The sequence below is a fragment of the Rhinoderma darwinii genome, chromosome 4 (genome assembly GCF_050947455.1).
Source record: "Rhinoderma darwinii isolate aRhiDar2 chromosome 4, aRhiDar2.hap1, whole genome shotgun sequence".
NCBI classification, from domain to species: Eukaryota; Metazoa; Chordata; class Amphibia; order Anura; family Rhinodermatidae; genus Rhinoderma; species Rhinoderma darwinii.
In genome coordinates this window covers 322,634,413-322,655,916 of record NC_134690.1, presented here as the reverse complement: position 1 = coordinate 322,655,916, position 21,504 = coordinate 322,634,413, and the positions used below count along the sequence as shown (strand labels likewise).

Here is a 21,504-nt window from a genome sequence, read left to right as displayed (position 1 = left end):
TAATATTGTCATCACTTTGCTTTGGTCTGGGATTCAATAAATCATCACGGTTACATCCTAGGGCGTTCTGATAAGCCCCTCTTAGAATATGTCTCGGGTATCCTCTATTAATAAATCTGTTTTCCAGTTCACATGCTGATATTTTGAAATCAGATACAGTGGAACAGTTTCGTCGTGCCCTCAAGTATTGACCCTTCGGTATTCCCCGTTTTAAATTCATAGGGTGACAGCTCTCCCACCTAAGTAAGCTGTTTGTGGCCGTTTCTTTACGAAACATGTTGGTATGAATATTTCCACCCGCGGATTTCGATATCACTATATCCAAAAATGTAATTTTATTCACACTAATTTCTGATGTGAAAAACAAACCTTTATCATTTACATTCAGTATAGCCACAAATTTCTCAAAATCCACCTGGGTCCCTTTCCATAATATTAAAATGTCATCGATGAATCTTATCCATAGTATGATATGCGATACCCATTGTTCCATTTTTTCACAAAAAACACACAACTCCTCCCACCAACCCAGGTATAAGTTCGCATACGTGGGTACACCCTAGAAGACGTTGGGTATTGATGTGAAGGTCTACATCCAATCCACAGTTACTAGATGTCTGTGGAAGTCTAAACATCTCGATATCGTTGAGGAGTGGTGTTACATGCTTGTAACCTACCCATTGATATGTATGCGTCCGGTGGTCGTCATAACAACGAGACGCAACTGTGGTGTCATTCAGACGATCTTATGCCGTGCACTGTGTTTACTCTGCAATCTGGTAGTAGTGGGGTTTTGGGCCGGATGTTCGGCGCATTGTCCTCTGCTTAGGACATTGCATCCACTCACAGTTTAATATTCCCTATTGAAGTATTAGATCCGCTCTTGGATCTCCAGCGTTACTAGGGACGCTAGTCGTCCTACATATACCCTATTGGCTGCCGAAAATGGGAGGCGTGCCACAATCCTGACAGGTCCTGAGTGACGTGTCGGATGTGGATTGGTGGTACGCCGGGGGCATGTTAGTATGGGGGCCGGGCCCTAGCCGCTTAAAAGACCGGCACCTCGCCGGCTCGTGTGCGACCATTATATCTTGATCGTGCACGGGCCGGGAGGTTCATTAATGCACACAACCGTGCGCTCCGGCATTTAAATCAAAAATTATCGTTTAACACTAATAATCCCTGATGAGGTTCCACCAGTAACGGTGGTTCTGAAACGCGTAGGATTAACGATAGAGTATTACAACTAACAATTTAACTCTGAGAAGAATACTGGTCAGTGATCTTGTAATAGGGGGCTTGCTACCAAACCTTGGAGGTTTTGACCCTATTGCTGACCAGAGTATTGTACGTGGCTTTAAGAGCCGGACGAGCGCAACATAGCGCAAGGTGTAGCGTGGTACGGCGCTATTACTAGTCAATCATTAGGATTCAGCATATATATTATAATAGGAGAGACTGGTCTGTGGGTAGTCATTATCGCTCGCCTCATTGGTTGGGTCTCTGCTGCTGACCTAATGATTGAGCCTGTTATTTTGGCTCTAAGGGCCCATTTTTAAGAATATCTTAATAAATTTATTTTAATCGTTCAAATCAGGCAGTCATATTTACAATTTAACGGAACGAAAACCTTGGTTATCAGTGAGATAGTATTATATCAATCCATGTAGATAGGGGCCCCTGTGGCATTCCCTTTATATGGAACGCTACAGGGGGGACTATCTACAGAGAACGCCTCAGGGGGCACTATCTACAGGAAACTACAGGGGACATTGCAGCAGGCACTATCTACAGTGAATGAATACCTATACGAGTATAGACCATTGGCATACGCCAAACAATAATGCGTCCACACAAATCATAAAGCAAATATCAATACCTATACCAGACTGTGAAGACTACTAGTATATCCAGAAAATGAAACACATATAGCACAAGTCATGTACCATGACAATATAAAATAAACTTTATTGAAATATACATAACACATTGGCCATCAAAATATAAAAACAATATAGCACACAGTTAAAAAGGAGAGTATGGAGGAGCTGCGTGAATAATCCAATATATATGCTACCATACTATAAACATCCTGTGATGTGGTAACAAATGCAGATATCTATAGAAAAGATAATCATATAGATCAAGTATTTGGACAACAGAAGCACATAAATATATTTAGCACCTGACAGAAGAGCACACAATTGTGCATGCATATAAAAGTATACAGCTAGAGCTCCAAGTTGCACCCAAAACAAAGACCATGCTTTATAAATAAAGGATATTGCACAAACCCATGGACTGCATGATAGGAAGCACGCAGGAACACTCCACACTGACCGCCCCCGACGCACGTTTCGCCGTCAGCTTTCTCAAGGGGTACTCTTGAGAAAGCTGACGGCGAAACGTGCGTCGGGGGCGGTCAGTGTGGAGTGTTCCTGCGTGCTTCCTATCATGCAGTCCATGGGTTTGTGCAATATCCTTTATTTATAAAGCATGGTCTTTGTTTTGGGTGCAACTTGGAGCTCTAGCTGTATACTTTTATATGCATGCACAATTGTGTGCTCTTCTGTCAGGTGCTAAATATATTTATGTGCTTCTGTTGTCCAAATACTTGATCTATATGATTATCTTTTCTATAGATATCTGCATTTGTTACCACATCACAGGATGTTTATAGTATGGTAGCATATATATTGGATTATTCACGCAGCTCCTCCATACTCTCCTTTTTAACTGTGTGCTATATTGTTTTTATATTTTGATGGCCAATGTGTTATGTATATTTCAATAAAGTTTATTTTATATTGTCATGGTACATGACTTGTGCTATATGTGTTTCATTTTCTGGATATACTAGTAGTCTTCACAGTCTGGTATAGGTATTGTTACTATCTACAGTGAACCCTATCTACAGGGAACGCCACAGGGTCCCCTATCTACAGGGAATGCCACAGGGGCCCCTATCTACAGGGAACGCAACAGGGGCCCCTATCTACAGGGAACGCAACAGGGGCCCCTCTGTATACAGGGGCCCCTGTTGTGTTCCCTGTAGATATGGGCCCCTGTGGCGTTCCCTGCAGATAGGGCCCCCTGAGGCATTCCCTGTAGATAGTGCCCCTTGTAGCATTCCTTGTAGATAGTGCCCCCTGTAGCGTTCCCTGTAGATAGTGTCCCCTGTAGATAGTGCCCCCTGAGGCGTGTACTGTAGCTAGGGCCCCTATATAGTCCCCTGTAGATAGAGGCCCCTATATAGTCCCCTGTAGTTCGTGCCCCCTATATAGTCCCCTGTAGTTAGTGCCCCCTATATAGTCCCCTGTAGTTAATGTCCCCTATACATAAGGCCCCCAACATTGCCCACATAAAATTGAAAAAAACAAATACATTATATACTTACCGGTGCCGACACCGTCCTCAAGCGACACCATGCCTCCTCCAGCTGGACGACACAGCGGTGTGATGACTTCATCGCACCGACTGCGTCATCGCTAAAGCGCCAAATGGCGAGGCATCAAGTGCCTCGCCAGGGCAGCGCTAGGCAACTCAATTGTATGCGCGTCCTAAGTTCGCGGACACAATTGAGTACAGGGGACCGGTTACGGTTTCCTGCATCACCCCGGTTGTGTGAACCGGCTCTAATTTTAACAAGAACCGGGGCGAACGGGCAGGATCCCACACCTGAGTACCTCCATATTTGTGGCTCCGTTATTCCCAATTGCATCACACTCTATGGTCACAATATGCAGGTCATAATGGGAGACCCTGTATATCTCCCCTGGAAGACCGGGTGTCGCAGTATATCTTGGCTAAGCATCTTTCAGCACTTTATAGATTGTTATTACGTGTCTCCTCTAAAAAAATTGTTTAAGCACTGGATAGATATAATTAGACACTTCCCTCTCTATCTAATGATAACCCTAAACTCTCCTCTCATTTTGGCCACGGATTGCCTCGTCCAAGTGAAATTCTTTCATTACATTTATGGCTGACAGATCTTTCTTGTATTTGTTTTTGGACTGCCCCATTATTCTTGGGTTTTGGACAGTCGACTGCACTATTGTTTCCGCCCAAAAAAAACCATCAACGGAACCCTGATGCTGATGTGAACAGGCCTTTAATATACAAATTCTCAGTATATCATGTTATCAGATCCAATATTGACAAGTTGCAGCATTTTATTTTAGAATGTATGCTTAGCTATAAAAACGATAATTACATGAAAATGCATGAAAATCGCCTTTGGTTACGACTTTTATTGCATGACTTCATACGACAGACGTAGACTAACAAGCTTCACAGGTACCCTTAGCCCTTTGATGGACGTTTGTGAGCACAGATCCCCCATTAAACTTTCTTCCGCTATATGTCACTTTGATATCTGGAGAAGATGGATTTTTGGTGGATTTCACGTTATTATTTTATTTATGGGCAGAAATCCAGATGTTATGTCTGGTGTATTACATGAATCACAAATCGCTCCTTCTGTCCCGGTCTTTAACTGCCCCCTACAGGTGACTTTAATATATGCATTCTGCAGCAACATCACAACGTTCCCAAAGTAAAGATGGCTTCCGGCCACGTAGAGGAAATAGGCACGTGACTAGACGCTGACGTGACGCTCTCCTTCCAACCAATGAATGAGAAGCCGGTCTCCATGCCAACATGGTCCTCCTCCGTCAGTGGCTCTTCCGGCCCCGGGTTCCTAAAGATGGTGAGTGTTATGTGTCCTGGTATGGAGATGGGTCGCGAGTGTCAGAATGCGGGCGAGTGTCAGCATGTGGCGCCAGAAAGTAGAAGAAATGATAGAGCCGTAACCACTCCGCTTCCATATTTCCCTTATACACAGAGTCTAAGTTGAAATGCAGGTGTCATATGGAATTATGGAATATACGTCCCCTTTCCTCGGGTTGTGAGTGGTCCCTTAAGGTTCATGTGCTGGGACTATTAAACCAAGCGGTGTTTCTACCGTCCTTGAGTGTCCATTGCATTTGTAAGGAGTTCTAGGAATATATAAATAGTTCCGGCACTGGACATATTGAGGGTGGTCAAGGAGGAGGGGGTCAGTGTTTGTTTACATATCTAGCTCCTCCCCCTTCCTCAATAAATAAGTATATATTTTTTGGAATAAAGATTAATACACCATGATGCAGGCACATATTCAGTAAGTTGCATACGTCACACTTGTGGATATGCGGAATATCCATATATATGTATCTCACATCCATGTACGCTATGATATGTAATAATTGTCTACATGTGAGATCAGAGACCGGTTTATAAAAAAATAAATATATATATATATATACTGCACTGAACAACTAGGACATATGGATGTCATATAGGGGATCTCCTGCTTGTGATTGGCCTCTTAGCCGGAGAGGAGAGTTGCGTCCACTCCGGAGTAACCATTTATCTCATAGTCGCCTATCCATTGGAAAACCTGGCCATGCACATGAAATATCTTTCACATATGACTGTGATGTTCCTAGACCTTCCCATGCACACGCTGCTTGGCTGAGCCTCACCACGTCTGTTTATCTCAATGGGAAGAGGCAGGTCTGCCGCTGCCAGACCCCTGTGCCCGCCACTTCTCTCTTGTGGGAATACCTGCTGTCTCGGACAGTCCTGCTGCTCCCACACACATTAGATTGTCAGATGACTTTGATCTAATGTGTATGGCTAGTTTGTTGCTTGTTTGTCATTGATTTAAAAATAAAATATTTTGTGATTGCCGATAATTGACCAATGTCTGCCAAATTGGTGATTGGTTATTCGTATTAGCGATTTATGGCCATTCTTAATCTAATGCACATGTCCAGCTTTAAGGGAAACAGTCATATTCAAAATGTAGTTTGATCTGCGGTCATCATGTTATATGCAGGAGGATCTCCGTAGACTGCTATATAGTTTTGTGAGAAAAGAGTTGGTATAACCTGTAATTTATTGATCTAATCCTCTGCTCATTCTAGGCTTAGGAGTCCAGTGGGCGGTCCTATAAAGTGATTGACCTCTATTTCTGTATGCACACTCAGAGGCAAGGCTGTCAATCATTGAGTGAGATTCCTGGACTCCTTAACCCAGAATGAGCAAAAATATAAATGATTAAATTACAAGTTTTACAGAATTTTATCCCACAAAACTATATATCAATATACGCAGCTTCTCCAGGCATGAAGATCGGACTGCGTTTTCAGTGATCGGTTCCCTTTAAGGAGCAAGTGACTCCTATAAGGGTGGTTTGGAAAAAGGTTAACAAAAAAAAAAAAATGCATTTAAATGAATCAAATTGGATCTTAAAGAGGACCTGTCACTAGGTCATATAAATTGAACTTGTTAACTGACTTGAATAGCGCTCTCTCCCCGATTCCAGCACTGTTTTTCTTTTTTCCTGGATCCTCACCCCTCCTCACATTCTGGAGATGTGGCCCACGGTTTTATTGGCTTTCTATTTACTAATTTGCTGTAGTTAGCCAGCAGGGCGTGAACTACCCTCAAGCTGCCTCTCGCTAGTTGGTGTGCATCAGAGGCAGGGAAGCTAGCTCCACCCCGTTGGCTAACTACAGCCAATAAGCATATATGGAGTCATATCTCTGGAAAAAAAGGGAAAAAAGAAAAACAGCGCTGGAATCCGGGAGACAGCACTATTCAGGTCAGTTAACCAGTACAACTTATATTACCTAGTAAAAGGACCTCTTTAAATATTTATGTATATATGTAATGTATCTGCAGTTTGTATAATAAGAAAAAAGGCTCCCCCATAGTGGTCTCAGCAGTGCCTTGTAACCCCTTCCCCATAGTAGTTACAGCTGTGACTCCTCCCACCTTTCTCCCAGTGGTCTCAGCAGTGCCTTGTAACCCCTTCCCCATAGTAGTTACAGCTGTGACTCCTCCCACCTTTCTCCCAGTGGTCCTGGCTGTGCCTTTTCTCACCATGCCTTATAGTAGGCACAGCTGTGACTCCTCCCATAGTGGTACTGGTTGTGCCTTTTCTCACCACGCCTTATAGTAGGCACAGCTGTGACTCCTCCCACAGTGGTACTGGTTGTGCCTTTTCTCACCACGCCTTATAGTAGGCACAGCTGTGACTCCTCCCACAGTGGTACTGGTTGTGCCTTTTCTCACCACGCCTTATAGTAGGCACATCTGTGACTCCTCCCACAGTGGTACTGGTTGAGCCTTTTCTCACCATGCCTTATAGTAGGCACAGCTGTGACTCCTCCCACAGTGGTACTGGTTGTGCCTTTTCTCACCACGCCTTATAGTAGGCACAGCTGTGACTCCTCTCACAGTGGTACTGGTTGTGCCTTTTCTCACCACGCCTTATAGTAGGCACAGCTGTGACTCCTCCCACAGTGGTACTGGTTGTGCCTTTTCTCACCACGCCTTATAGTAGGCACAGCTGTGACTCCTCCCACAGTGGTACTGGTTGTGCCTTTTCTCACCACGCCTCATAGTAGGCACAGCTGTGATTAGTCCCCCCCCCCATCCTATCCTTCATAGAAGTCGCAGCAGTGCGTTATCAACTTCTTCCTCTACAGTGGAGAATTGTTTGATCTGTCGATAACAGCAGATCGCATGGGGGTTAAAGAAACCGGACCTGCAGCGATCAGCTGATCACTGGCCTCTGATTAACAAGGGGTTCATTCCCTTCCCTTTAATAAGTATACGGCACGCCATAAGTCCCAGCATTTGCACCCTTAAACTTCTGTAGATGACTAAACGTCATGGACTTGTCTCCTCAACTTCATGAAATTTATATGTAAATAATATTCTGCACATGTAGAAACTCAAACAAGTTGGTACCTGGTAATAAATACTTGCAGCTAGTGGGCTTTCCGAGGAATAGCTTTGAAGAGTGTGATATGTTCTAGCCTAGAGTCATGGTTTGTGTTAAATGGCAGGAATTCAGAAGATGTTTCCAAAGTTTTGGCCTATATATTGAATAGAGATTTAGAATACTAATGGATAGCCTGAAGAATTAACTACACCTTGCCTGCTCTGTCTCTTTCATACAATTCTATAAAGATTGATCTATAGTGGATTGATATATAGTGGATCTATAAGGATTGACACATTTAGTGTATGGAAGTGACAGGGAGGGGCTTATGATATAACTTGATTCTGTAATGATGTTTTACACCGTGTTTTTTTGCTTTTCTTTGCATTTGCCTTTCCCCATTTGAAAGACACTAATATGCTTTTCTTTAATAAAGGGGACCATACATCTTTTCCGGAAGACACAGCGTTCAGTTTTAGGCAAATTAACACAAGAGTTTCGACTAGTGACATCTGATCGGAGGGTAAGTAGTTGCTAAGACTTCAGAAAGCATGATCGGACCTATGCCTGGAATAACATTAATAATCAGTTTTTGTTTTATAGCACTGACTTTTCTACCCTTTATTGTATGCATAGAGTATAAATCTTGGACTACATAGTGATTTTCATTATGCGGTTGAACAATCCATAGAAACCGAGCGTTACAAAATGTATGCAGCTGAATTCGACAATTGATCGAACCAACGTTGGTGATGCTGCATCAAATCCTTAATCATTCTAGCACACATATTCCAGTTTGGGCACATATTGATATTTGGGTGTGCAGAACACATAGATTGTGAGGCTATCCGTAGGATTATACAAACAGGTTGTGAAGGCCTTGGTTGATGGAATTTTTTTCAATGGCAGGTTAGAGACGGAACCGCAGGAAGAAAGAGCATGTCGCTTTTTTCCCCTGCAAGCGTTTTTTTGCCACTTGCAAGAGAATACGCTGCCGCCTCCCATTGAAATCAATGGGAGGCAATTTCGGCCATTTTTTGGCACGGTCTCCGCATCAAAAACAGTGCAAAAAAAAAACCAACTAGCCCATAGTAGTTTCCACATGATTGAGGACCATCTTTGTAAAAAATTTTTTTGGGGTTTATGAAGTTTTATTATGATCTTGCTGACTTTTTGTTCATAAGTGTTAGGCTCTATTCACACGACAGGGTCCGGGTGTCGGACAATTAAAAACAGATGTTTTAGTCAGCTTTTCTGGGCCGTTTTGCATCCATTCCGGGCTGTGTTTACGTTGTTAACGGACGATTGTGACCCGTTTTGCTTTGCATCCGTTTTTCACCATCCATTTTAAAAACTGATGAATTTCTATTTTTTTGGGTTCCAACCCACAAAAACACCTACAGGAAGGTCACATGATCGCCCAGTCACAATTTTATCTTGCTTTCAGAGTATATAGAGCTTTGTCTAATCCCTCAGCTTCTTTTCATGGGTTTCTGTCTTTTTCTATGCTATTTTTTACTTGCTACCATGTTCTCACAACTATTAAACCGTGTACTGCAGCTTTGGCTGATTTATCGGCAATTGGGACAGCAATCGCAGATGTTGATGCCCTCTGTAGGTAGTGCCACACAGCCCCCTTGTAGGTAGTGCCACTGTAGCTTTCTGTAGGAGTGGAATCCCTCTGGCCAGGGATTCCGCTTCAGGAGTTGCCCCTGATGTCACTGTCCATATATGGATAGTGACGTCAGGGGCTTCTGCAGCGGAATCCCCAGCCAGAGCGTCGGCAACTCTCTGGCTGGGGATTTCGCTTCAGGAGTTGCTCCTGATGTCCCTGTCCATACATGGATAGTGACGTCAGGGGCTTCTGCAGTGGAATCCCCGGCCAGAGCGTCGGCAATGCAGGGGCTTCTGCAGTGGAATCCCCGGCCAGAACGTGGGCAACGCTCTGGCTGGGGATTTCACTTCAGGAGTTGTCCCTGATGTCACTGTCCATATATGGATAGTAACGTCAGGGGCTCCATCTAGTAGCGGAATCTCCGGCCAGAGGGATTCAGCTCCTACAGGGAGCTACAGTGGCGCTATCTACAGGGGAGGGGGTGCTATCTACTAGGGGGCTGTGGCACTACCGACAGCAAAAAAATCTCTTCCTCACATGCACTTCGCACTGTGTGGAGAAGGGGAGAGCGAGAGGCAGAAAGCACGGCCGTAACTCGGATCACATCCAAGTGACTGCCGTGGGAGCTGTGCAGCCGTGAGTAAATAGGGCATGGTCCAGTTTTTTGTTTTTTTTACCAGGCCATCAAAAAATCGGCCGTGTGAATAACCCCATTTGGGGTCCATTGTTTTTCTGCGGCCCTGTGACGGACGTTAAATAAATGGCCTTCACTCCGCCGACTATCCCTGCTATGTGAATAGGGCCTTATCACTTGTAAAACCGTTCTCCTGCAGTGGATCGCATAACTGTCAAACAATGTTCATAACAACTATGATTGTTCGGTAACAAACTTCAGAATCTTCCCTTAGAACGTGTTCACACTTGGCGCTAATATATGAGGATTTATGCCAATCATGTTTTTGTTAAAAAAAAAAAGAGTTCTAGGAAATGTTTCTACACCTGCTTCTATGGAAAACTGCGATTGTGTTTTTACATGCGTTTTTTTTTTTTTGTTTTTTTTTATGCCGTCACTTTCCCTGTCGAAGGCAATATAAAAAATCTGTGGCAAAACCATGGCAGATAAGGATGCTTCAGGTTTTTCGAAGTGCAAAACATCGATGACTTTAGAGAATACTCGGTACCAAAAATTGTTCTCCAGATTGTGAATATCAATGTTTTGATTTTTAACATGTTTATTGATTTACTGATGTCTATCCTTTTAAAAATGTTATCACAATTATATTTGTCATAGGGATGCACGATGTGTCGAAACTTCGATACTGTTTTGATACCGTGCACCCTCAAACGGTGCAATACCTTTGTCATGTATTTCGATACTAAGCTGTGCGGCCGCACAGCTAAGTATAGTAATACATGAATGTATGAGAGCGGGGCTGCAGATGTGTAATACAGCCATTGACCCGCTCCTGAGTCCTGACAAGTGCGCACGCGGTCAGCATGATGGGATGCGGCCGGCGCTGCACTAATGATTGCCAGCACTGAAGACAGAACTTGGCGGGCGCACTGCAAAACACCCCCATGTTCTGTCTTCAGTGCCTGTGCCGCCGCTCGTTAGTGCAGCGCCGGCTGCATCACCTCATGCTGACTGCGCGCACACTTATTGTTAGGAGCGGGGCACTGGCTGTAATACACAGCCGCAGCCCCGCGGCGGAGATCAGAGAAACCTCTCATCTCCGCCGCTATTCTCCTGAATGCTCCGATCAAAGCTGACTGCAGCATTCAGGGGAAAATGAGAAGGGGGGATGCCCTTTGGATCGCGTCACGGGGAATTCCTGTGACGCGATCGAGGGCCATACCATATATGGGCAGACAGCCCAGGGTCCATTGAAGGGCCCCAGGGCTGCCTGACCATATTTCCTGTTAGGGCATACTTAGGTATGTCCTAACAACTGCCTGTGTATTATCCGTATATAGGTATATGCCAGTACATTAAAGTTTGAAAATAAAAAAGTAAAAAAATAAATAAAGTAGTGTTAAATAAAACAAACAAACACGCACACATTACAATAAACATTAAAATAAGTCTCGATACATAAAATATACACATTCGGTATCGTCGTGACCGTAATAACACATTTATAGCGTCATTCATGTTTACGCTGTTATAAAATAAAAAACTGCTTGCTTTCGCTTATTAATGTGAGGCACGAGGTATTATGAATTTTGAACCTCCATGTGCCTCACATTAATAGTAATTAACCCCATCATGTACCTCACATTAACCCAATGTTGTCCATTATGACTGAGGAACATGATGGGTTTAATTACTATTAATATGAGGCACATGGAGGTTCAAAATTCATCACACCAAGCGCCTCACATCAGAAAATGGTAGAACTTTTTTTTTATTATTGTTGGCAAAAGTATCGTTTTGGTATCGAGTATCGCAATACTACACAAAGTATCAGTATCGAAGTCCAAATTCTGGTATCATCACATCCCTAATTTGTCACATTGGCCGCTAGATGGCAGTACAACATGCTACACTCTGGACCAATAAAAAAACTTGTTTAAGGCTTCATGCACACGACTGTAGCTGTGTGCACGGTCAGTGATTACAGTGCGGACGGCCCGAGGAGTGTCATCCGCGGCCCGTCTGCAATCACGGACCGTGCACACACAAGTTGTGCGTTGACTTTAAGTTGCCTGGACAGCAAATGCAGCCCGTAAAATGACTTGTCCTATTTTTCTTGCAGTCTGGGCATCCAAACATAGCACGGACCGTGGTAACCACGGTCGTGTGTATTGACTCATAGGATAGAATGTGTTCTATACTGTGTACACTGCATGTGTGTTTCTAGCCTTGAGGCGAATTCCCAGGTACCGGATCTGCTGCAGACTTTCCTTGCGGATTTGTGCATGGTGAATCTGCAGCGGATTACCGTACCAGCCATGTGGATGAGATTTTAGCAAATCCCATTAACATGCTGCAGAATTATTTTTTCAGCACGCAAAGTGATTTTAAAATCCGCAGCATGTCGATTACTGAGGCAGAATGAGCACAGATTAGTTGTGGATTTTCTCCATTAAAGTGTAGCTAAACGTTCGACAAACTTCTGACATGTCATAGTGACATGTCAGAAGTTTGGATTGGTGGGGGTCCGAGCACTGAGACCCCCACCAATCTCTAGAACGAAGCAGCTGAAGTGGTCGTGTGAGCGCTCAGCTGCTTCGTTTCTGTTCGGCTTTTTCTGGAAAGCCGATGTATCTGTGTACGCGCTCATAGACGTTGTATTGAGTCCGTACACGATACATTTATTTCCGGAAAAAGCCGACCAGACACGAAGCGGCTGAGCGCTTACACGAGCACTTCAGCTGCTTCGTTCTAGAGATTGGTGGGGGTCTCAGTGCTCGGACCCCCACCAATCCAAACTTCTGACATGTCACTATGACATGTCAGAAGTTTGTCGAACGTTTAGCTACACTTTAAATTCAATAAGGAAGAAGAAATCTGCAACCAGATCTTAGTGTTGCAAATTTTGCTGCAAATCCGCAAGTGCGAATAATCGTTTAAAATGAAATCCACTTTATTCTCCTTGAGCTCCCATGGCAACGCTTGCCTGCTTCTTCGCCGGTCTCTGTATACCGGCCTTTAGAGATGACCGCTCGACACGTGATCACTGTAGTCAATCACAGGCTGCAGCGGTCATACGTGTCAATGTGTCCCTGGACGTCCATATACAGAGACCGGCAGGGAATTGGTAAGGTGATAATACTGTTTTTTTGTTTTTTTTTATGATAAGCTTCTCCGCAATCTGCACCAAAACCTGCGGAATTTGGTACAGAAGTTTTTAGCCGCAAATCCTGAAGCCCCATGCACACGACCGTAAAAAAAACCTCAGACCCATTCACTTCCATTGAACGCGGACACCTTTCCCTATCGCTACGGATGGGTGTCTGTTCCGTAGAAATGTTCCGAAAATTATGGAACATGTCCGTTCTTTTGCATTTTGCGGGCCGCGCTCCCATACTTTGTATGGGAGCACGGCCCGAAAATGCGGTTGGCAGTCGGCGGCCGGCCGTGCCCACAATCACGGGCCTTGATTACGGGCACGGTCGTATGCATGGGGCCTGATGTGCACCTTCGTTTTAAATAAGTTTTTGGGCAATTAAAAAAAATAAAAAAAAGAGACTGAAATGCTAAAATAATAAAATTGCTAATCTACTTTCCTTCAAAATATTTCACCTCTGCGTGGCGGCAGTTTGGGTTCCCCATTGTATCCATGTTTACACTCCTGTGTGATGACATGTCCTCTGTAGGGATGGCACCTCACGGCCTGATGTAGTGATGTTCCTATGGTGGACATGATTGGCTGGCCCGCTCGTATGGCATGTCATCACACAGGATGTGCTGTGTGCTGTGTAGTTGGAGGAATAATGACAGAATTACCACAGAATCTTTGAATAGATTGAAAATGCCTATAAAAGTTGCACACTCAAATTTGTTTTTCATATTTTCAAATTTAAGTTTTTTAATAGAAAAAAATAGAAAAATATTCCATTTGAATGATTTTGGACTTTGTTTTCAGTCATGGAAGATTTTGCTGTTCGGTGCAATAAATGTGGTTTGCACAGGATTCTTGCTCACGTGGTGCAGCTCTACAAACAGTATGGGTATGTAATGATATAGATACAATTGTTTACATCTCAGACAGTATATGTTCTCCCGTACCACATTCTACCCTTTACCCAAAAATTAAAAGTACAAACATTACCCATACAGATTACCGAACACTAAGAGAACTCCTAACTTTAGCACATTGTGATATGATGTATTTCTTTTTCAGCTTTGACCGCTTATACCTATCTTACAATTTTTGACCTCTTCAGGTAAGCCTTTTGGGTATTGTAATTTTACTATTCGGCCTAATCTGACATATTACAGCATAATTTCGACAGTAGCATTTGGAGTATTGAAATACCTATGCTAACTAGCAGAACGGGGTTTAGGGGAACCGCCCTAGATATAGGTGTGGATCCCAGAGGGGGGACCCGCATCTATCTGACATTTATGACATATCCTGTGGATATGTCATAAATGTCTCTCATGGGAAAAGCCCTTTAACCCGTTAGTGACCGCCAATACGCCTTTTAACGGCGACCACTAACAGGCTTTATTCTGATGCATATGCCTTTCTACAGCACTGCATCAGGATAAAGTAAACAGAGCAGGGAGCTGTCAAATCTCCCTGCTCTCCGCTGCCAGAGGCAGCTGAGGGCTTGGGGCGTCCATGCTCTGCCGTGTGAGATCGATATTAGTATCGATCTCACCCGTTTAACCCTTCAGATGCGGTGCGCAATAGCGTGCACCGCATCTGAGTGGTTTTGGAGAGAGGGAGGGAGCTCCCTCTCTCCCCCACCGACACCCGGGGATACGATCGCCGAGTGTCTGTGTCTCTAATGGCAGCCGGGGGCCTAATAAAGGCCCCCAGGTCTGTCTGGAACGAATGCCTGCTAGATCATGCCGGAGGCATGACCTAGCAGATGCCTGTTTTAAACGGACAGGCAGTAATACACTGCAATACAAAAGTATTGCAGTGTATTATAATAGCGATCGGAGAATCGCATATTAAAGTTCCCTAGTGGGACTAGTAAAAAAGTGAAAAAAAAGTTTAATAAAGTTAATTTAAAAAAAAAAAGAAAAACCCACCTTTTCCCCTTACAAAATGCTTTACTATTATAAAACCAAAATAAAGTAAAAAAGTTACACATATTTGGTATCGCCCCGTCCGTAACGACCCCGACTATAAAGCTATAACATTATTTAACCCGCACGGTGAACGCCGTAAAAAATGTAATAAAAAACTATGGAAAAATTGTTTTCTGTGAATCCTGACTTTAAAAAAAATGTGATAAAAAGAGATCAAAAATTCGCATCTACTCCAAAATGGTACCAATAAAAACTACAAGTCGTCCCGCAAAAAAAAAAGCCCTCATACAACCGCATCGACAAAAAAAACAAAACGTTACGGCTCTTCAAATATGGAGACACAAAAACAAATAATTTTGAAAAAAAAGCGTTTTTACTGTGTAAAAGTAGTAAAACATACAAAAACGATACAAATTTGGTATCGCTGCAATCGCAACTACCCACTGAATAAAGTTATTGTGTTATTTATATCACACGGTAAACGGCGTAGATTTAAGACGCGAAAAAGAGTGGCGAAATTTCAGGTTTTTTTCTATTCCCCCCCCCCCCAAAAAAAGTTAATAACAGTTAATCAATAAATAATATGTACCTCAAAATGGTGCTATTAAAAAATACAACTTGTCCCACAAAAAATAAGACCTTATACAGCTATGTCGACGCAAAAATAGGAAGGTTATAGCTCTTGGAATGCGACGATGGAAAAACGTAAAAAATGGCCTGGTCATTAAGGTCTAAAATAGGCTGGTCATTAAGGGGTTAAGTAATATTTGGAATGGGAAGACTGTGGCAAAGCATAGAAGATACAGGAAAACATAAAGCGAAAATATAAACTCCATGCATATACCCTGGTCGGATTCAAACCCATAAACCCATTGCTGACCACTAGCTCCTTACGATATTTTTTCTATCTTTTGACGTGTTGAAACGTTTACCGAGACTCCAGAATAGCAAGTCTGCCCAGTTATGGGAGCAGGGAAAGGTATTAATGCATATTAGTCCAAAACGATTTTGTTTTGCTCTATACATGATATTAGAAGCTGAATATGCCCTCTTGTTCTGTTTCTTCCTAACAATACCATTACATGTGTGATATTTTGTGTGTATTCGGATTATTTACTGTTAACACTTAGACAAATGATGTCTTTATTTTCGCAGTTTAATAACATGTTGGATAAGTTATTGGGTTATGATGAAAAAACAAAGTCTCACATATTCCTTTGGGTAGGTACTTATTGCTTATTATTTGCATCTGAATGTTTTAATGGATATAAAAACCAAGGCTGTACAATTAACCGCAAAAGTACTGTTCATAAGCATGCCCACACGCTGGTGGTTATAGACTTCTGTAATGACCGACTTACACCGCGTTTGCTGCCAACTATCAGCATTTTTTGTAATATGATCGAGTGTGACAGACACCAATAGCAGACAGATGTCTGTAGAAAATCTGATCTGACATGTTGGATTTTTCTGGTCGTTGTAAGGTGCAGCCATTGGTATAATTAGGAAAATCGCCTATGATAAATAGATGGGCACCAGTTAGCATGCCCCAATTGTCTGCGTCGTGAATTTGTAAGTTGTAACTGGGGGCAGAGTAGGGCTGGGCGATTAATTGAACATGTAACTTCGATTGCGATTAATGAACAATTCTTTAGGCCACATCCCATTTTGCATTCCATGCCACCTATTTGAATGCTATGCCATTGAATTCATATTTATCCCAAGCCTGTGTATACTACTGAATATAATATACACTCTGACACTGCCCCCACACAGTATATTGGCCCCGTAGTGCACCCCACACAGTATAATGCCCCCAATACATGCCCTCACACAGTGTAATACCACCCATAACTGCACTCCACACAGTATAATGCCACCCATAACTGCACTCCACACAGTATAATGCCACCCATAACTGCAATCCATACAGTAAAATGCCACGTAACTGCCCCCACAGTATAATGCCCCCATAGCTGCCCTATAACTGCCCTCCACACAGTATAAAGTCACCCACAGCTGCCCACTCACTGTATAATGCCCCCACATCTCTAATAGCGCCTGATAAAAATAATAATATACATACTTACCTAACCCCATTCCAACGATGAGTGGAGGAGATTTCTCTGCTCCTCGGGTCTGTTAGGCACGGCGCAGACCGGCGCGATGATGTCACTGCCTCGCGTCCAGCGATACATAGTGAATGGTAGATCATGGACTTTACAGCCCCCTGCGTTCTAAAGATGCAGATACAGTTTAATCCGGGAAAAAATAATTGATAAAACCAAAATTTGCACGATGACGTCGTTTTTATTTCCCGATTAATTGCCCAGCCCTAGGGCAGAGATTTTGTTTTTTCGGATCTATAACCAACTTTTCCAGACCAACTGTAAACTCCAAGTCCACTTTCACTAGTGTATGGCCAGATGTAGCTGTTAGACCTACACAATGGACATATCCTACTTGCTGACTGTTCTAATTGTTGCTGCTAATATGTGAAAGCTGCCCAACTCTTAATAATTCTCCATCATCTAGTAGAGGAGATAGATTGGGATCTATATTCCTACAACTAGCAGTCTGGTCCCTGAAACTGAAATGACTCCCCTTCCATCAGTATGAGGCTTCTACTTTCTATTCCCGTTTAGTTTTTTTCCATTAAGCTGATAGGAGTTGGGGTTCCCACTATTTGTCAGGTGATCTTCTTCTTTTTCTGGGTTCTCATGTTTGTTGGAACTGGGGCAGTATCTATGCTGTTCTATCTCGGGTATTTCCGTTTAGTGCCTGAAATCTTGGACAATTAAGAAATCTACAGATGTGTTTACCGCACATAGATTTCCAGATATAAAGATTTCGATCTTCTCATGTGTTGCTTAGAGAGGAAACAGATCAAAGGGCAGTATAGTCGCGTATTACATAGAACTGAATGTCGGATAGCCGTTTCTGTGGTGTGAGGCTATTCTTCTACAGTAGTTGGTTCCGACTGGGTGCTGCGCCATTGGTCCAGAGAACCTACCTGGGCATCCACACATTCTTTGCTTTGGTCTTACAAAACTTCTGACGTCTTAAGCAATGAAAATTTCACCAGGATTTACTATGTACTTTTTGGATACATCTTTCATTTCTGTGTAACTGTGACATGTGTTTAGACCAACATATGAGCGACCTTAAAAAAAACTTGAAGAACAAGAAGCCAAAACGCCACAAGTATAATGAGAAAATACAAATTTTATTAGGACATACAACACAAAATTACATATGTTAAAATTCAAGGGGATCTAAAAAAGAACAGTGTGGGTTGTATCACAGGATAAATCTAGGGTGTCCTGCGACAAATGGGTTCCTTAGCTCTGATGTGCGTAACAATGACCAAAAAATAGTCAAATGTCTAAATGGTAGATTGTAGACATATACACAACCTATCAGTATTTCTACAGATGCATTTAAAGAGAAACATAGGGTGCATCACATGAGTATGTATTGATGAGTGCCCAGAATCAAAAAATTGCATGACCAGTACTGCCACGATAGGAATAGATGAAAGGGAAAAGGTCAGAGTCAGGCCAACAGGCCAAAAGAGGAAAGTATTAGATGTCCAAAGCATATGTAGATCCACAGGATCTACTGAACGCACAAATGAATGTTGTAGCAAGCTTACCCATCAAGGTGGATATATGGATGACCCCTCTCTGCGGCCCGAAATGGTGGCGCCCCGACGTGTGTTTCGCCAAACTGGCTTCCTCAGGGGATAGTGTATAATGATGTGGCATTGTATAAACTTATATATAGCTAGGTAGATAGTAGCAAAATGTGTTCAGGTGTGTATTTTTCTCCATTACCGGTCCACGGCGCATGCGCGGGAGTCCGGCCTGAGCCGCGAGATCCCAGCCGTCTGTCGTCACGCCCGCACCGCGCATGCGCGCCCCCAGGGACGCGTATCCCTGGAGACGAAGCAGGCGCAGCACCAGCGTGATGACGACAGAAAGCCGGGCGAGGCTCCCAGGCTCATCCACGCACGCGCAACCCCGGAACATGCAAATATTCAAATAAGTATGATGAAAAGATCCATATGAGCGACCTAATTTTGTCCCTAGAATATACAGTAATGACCACTCTTGGTACCACGGTGAGGAGGAACAGGGGACTTGAGATCTCCACACTAATGATTTTGGGGGTCCCAGCGATCTAACGTTTAATTGTGTAAAACTCTTTCAAATTGTTTTCTTTTTGCTGGTTGAGAGGTCTAGATCCCCATATGTACAATGTCTCCAGTTGTCTTTGTTAGGACTCTCTAAGTGGGTTGTAGAATTCTGCCATGAATAGCCAGAATTCGGCTTGACTGATCTGTTAGGTGCACCCCATATGATAGAGGAGTGTTCTGATGGTCTGCAGTGCATCAAAACCTTTATTGATCTTCTAAAATTCAGTAGACGGTACCACCAAAATCGTCCTTAAAAGCCATGTATGTTCCATTTGGTTTTTTAACGATTAACACACTAGAATTTTTTTTATTTTATTTTTTCTTATATTCTTTCATGTTTATTTTTAGATTTGAAAGGTTTGAAGTGTTAGCGGTTTTCGCATCCACCGTTCTGGCCCAATTAGGAGCACTCTTCATACTTAAAGGAAGGTAAATACCCTAATGTAAAGGATTATTAAGAATTTGCCAGTACATAATAATCACTGATTTACTGGATTATGTGCTGTTGCTTAAAGCCCTTTTACATGGGCCAATGATGGAGTGAATGAGCGTTCATACAAGCACTCATTCCCGATCATTGCCCTATGTAAACAGGGCACAGATCAGCCGCTGAAAGAGCAAACGCTCGTTCATCAGCTGATCACATTTTATGCAGCTAAAAAATGGACGCTCGTCGGCAGCACATCTACCTGTGTAAATAGGGATATGTGATGCAAATGTATCGGGCCGAACGATCAGCAGTACCCATGATCCCGATCATTGGTCCGTTTGATTGGAGAAAACGAGCACCAGTCGGCAAGCTGTATTGTTGATCTGCGCTCGTTAATAGGTGGAGAACATGGGTGAATATCGGCCCGTGTAAAACTCCATTAAGCAAAATGGTAGATCTTGAAGACCTGTTGGTTTGGTTATATAAAAAACTACAGTACATACACATTCTTTATAGAATTGGTGACACAACTAGTTAGGTATAGTGGAATGCAGTGGCAACAACCCTGTTACATATCTTAGTTTGTGCAGTATTGTAAAAAGTACTTCTATTCTCCCATACACAATATGCAAATTAGGTTGCAAGTGTCCGCCAAGTCTGCCATTCTCTTCTGACATTTATTTCACAGGAGATCTTAAGAACCTGCTGTATTATTATAGTAGCTCTCGGCCTCACCAATGTTGCCTACCCCTGCACTAGTGCATCTGAAATGAAGTCTTAATTAAAAATGTCCTATAGTTTTGTGTCTTTTCTCCCCTACATACTTCTATATTTTCATGGTAACCGAAAACAAACCCTGTGTAGTCTGATCCTGCAGTCATACTCCCTACATTGGTCCCCTAATTCTTACTAACATACATTTGGTAGGTTAGCACAGAGTGGGATAGAAGGAAGGCATTATGACTTTATTTAGGCCTGTAAAGCAGGTGTAAACAGAGAATGATAGGACTACTTGTAAAGTTGATTGATTTTTCATTTTAAGTACAATGGGGCAATAAAAAAATTAAAAAAGCAACACTTTGCCGAAGCATACATGTTCTTCATAGATAACTCTTTTGCTTGTACCTGCTCCTGAACGGAAATATTTTCTGTTTCAATTTCATGCTGCTCCGTACTCCCAGCTTTACTGTTAAATAACTCTACCAGCAGCCGCCACCAGTGGGAGCTTATTGTAAACAGATTTATACAGCTATGATCGCAAGCTGTGTAAATTTGTATGCAGTGAGCTCCCCCTAGTGGTAACTTAAAAAAAGCAAAGAAAAACCCAAGTAAAATAAAATTGTACGTATGTATATATGGAGCATTGCCTGTAAATAAGGCTTCATAAACGTGCTTGGTCTCTTCATTGAGAGCCAGTATTCCTTTGATCTATATCTACAATAAAAATAGTGACACATTTGGGACACTTTTTCCAATTTATAGTGTTGCTTAGGGAGTTACCGTGTGTAATCTGTATATTTTTTTTTTTTTTTTCAGTGCTGAAAGATTTTTGGAGCAACCAGAGATTCACACGTAAGTAATTTTAAAATACTGGGATAAAAGCCACATATTTAAATCAAATATTTCATTGATATTAGGCTGATATTCAAGCTTGATATATGGTTGATATGGAGATGTAAGATCTGGTCCAACTACTTAGCCACTGGACCCTCTCTTGTATTCAGCTGTTCTTTCAGCACCTTATTGGAAAATGATCACATGAACAAGCAGAAAG

The 21,504-nt window shown here is 42.7% G+C and overlaps 1 protein-coding gene across 3 annotated transcripts in view; it reads left to right on the top strand.

Annotated features, from left to right (window-relative positions):
• Nucleotides 1-4,594: 4,594 nt before the first annotated feature.
• Nucleotides 4,595-21,504, top strand: part of SLC30A6 (solute carrier family 30 member 6) — a 41,580-nt gene continuing 24,670 nt past the window's right edge. The window contains exons 1-7 of one of the 3 annotated variants that reach the window (XM_075862781.1): nucleotides 4,595-4,711; nucleotides 8,214-8,300; nucleotides 13,982-14,066; nucleotides 14,240-14,282; nucleotides 16,258-16,323; nucleotides 19,649-19,729; nucleotides 21,267-21,302. In XM_075862781.1, the coding sequence (XP_075718896.1) occupies nucleotides 4,634-4,711; nucleotides 8,214-8,300; nucleotides 13,982-14,066; nucleotides 14,240-14,282; nucleotides 16,258-16,323; nucleotides 19,649-19,729; nucleotides 21,267-21,302 (476 nt within the window). In that variant the 5' untranslated portion in view covers nucleotides 4,595-4,633. Of the gene's footprint in view, nucleotides 4,712-8,213; nucleotides 8,301-10,477; nucleotides 10,570-13,981; nucleotides 14,067-14,239; nucleotides 14,283-16,257; nucleotides 16,324-19,648; nucleotides 19,730-21,266; nucleotides 21,303-21,504 lie in introns of those variants that run through there. The other 2 variants (XM_075862783.1, XM_075862782.1) reach the window with 2 other exon arrangements.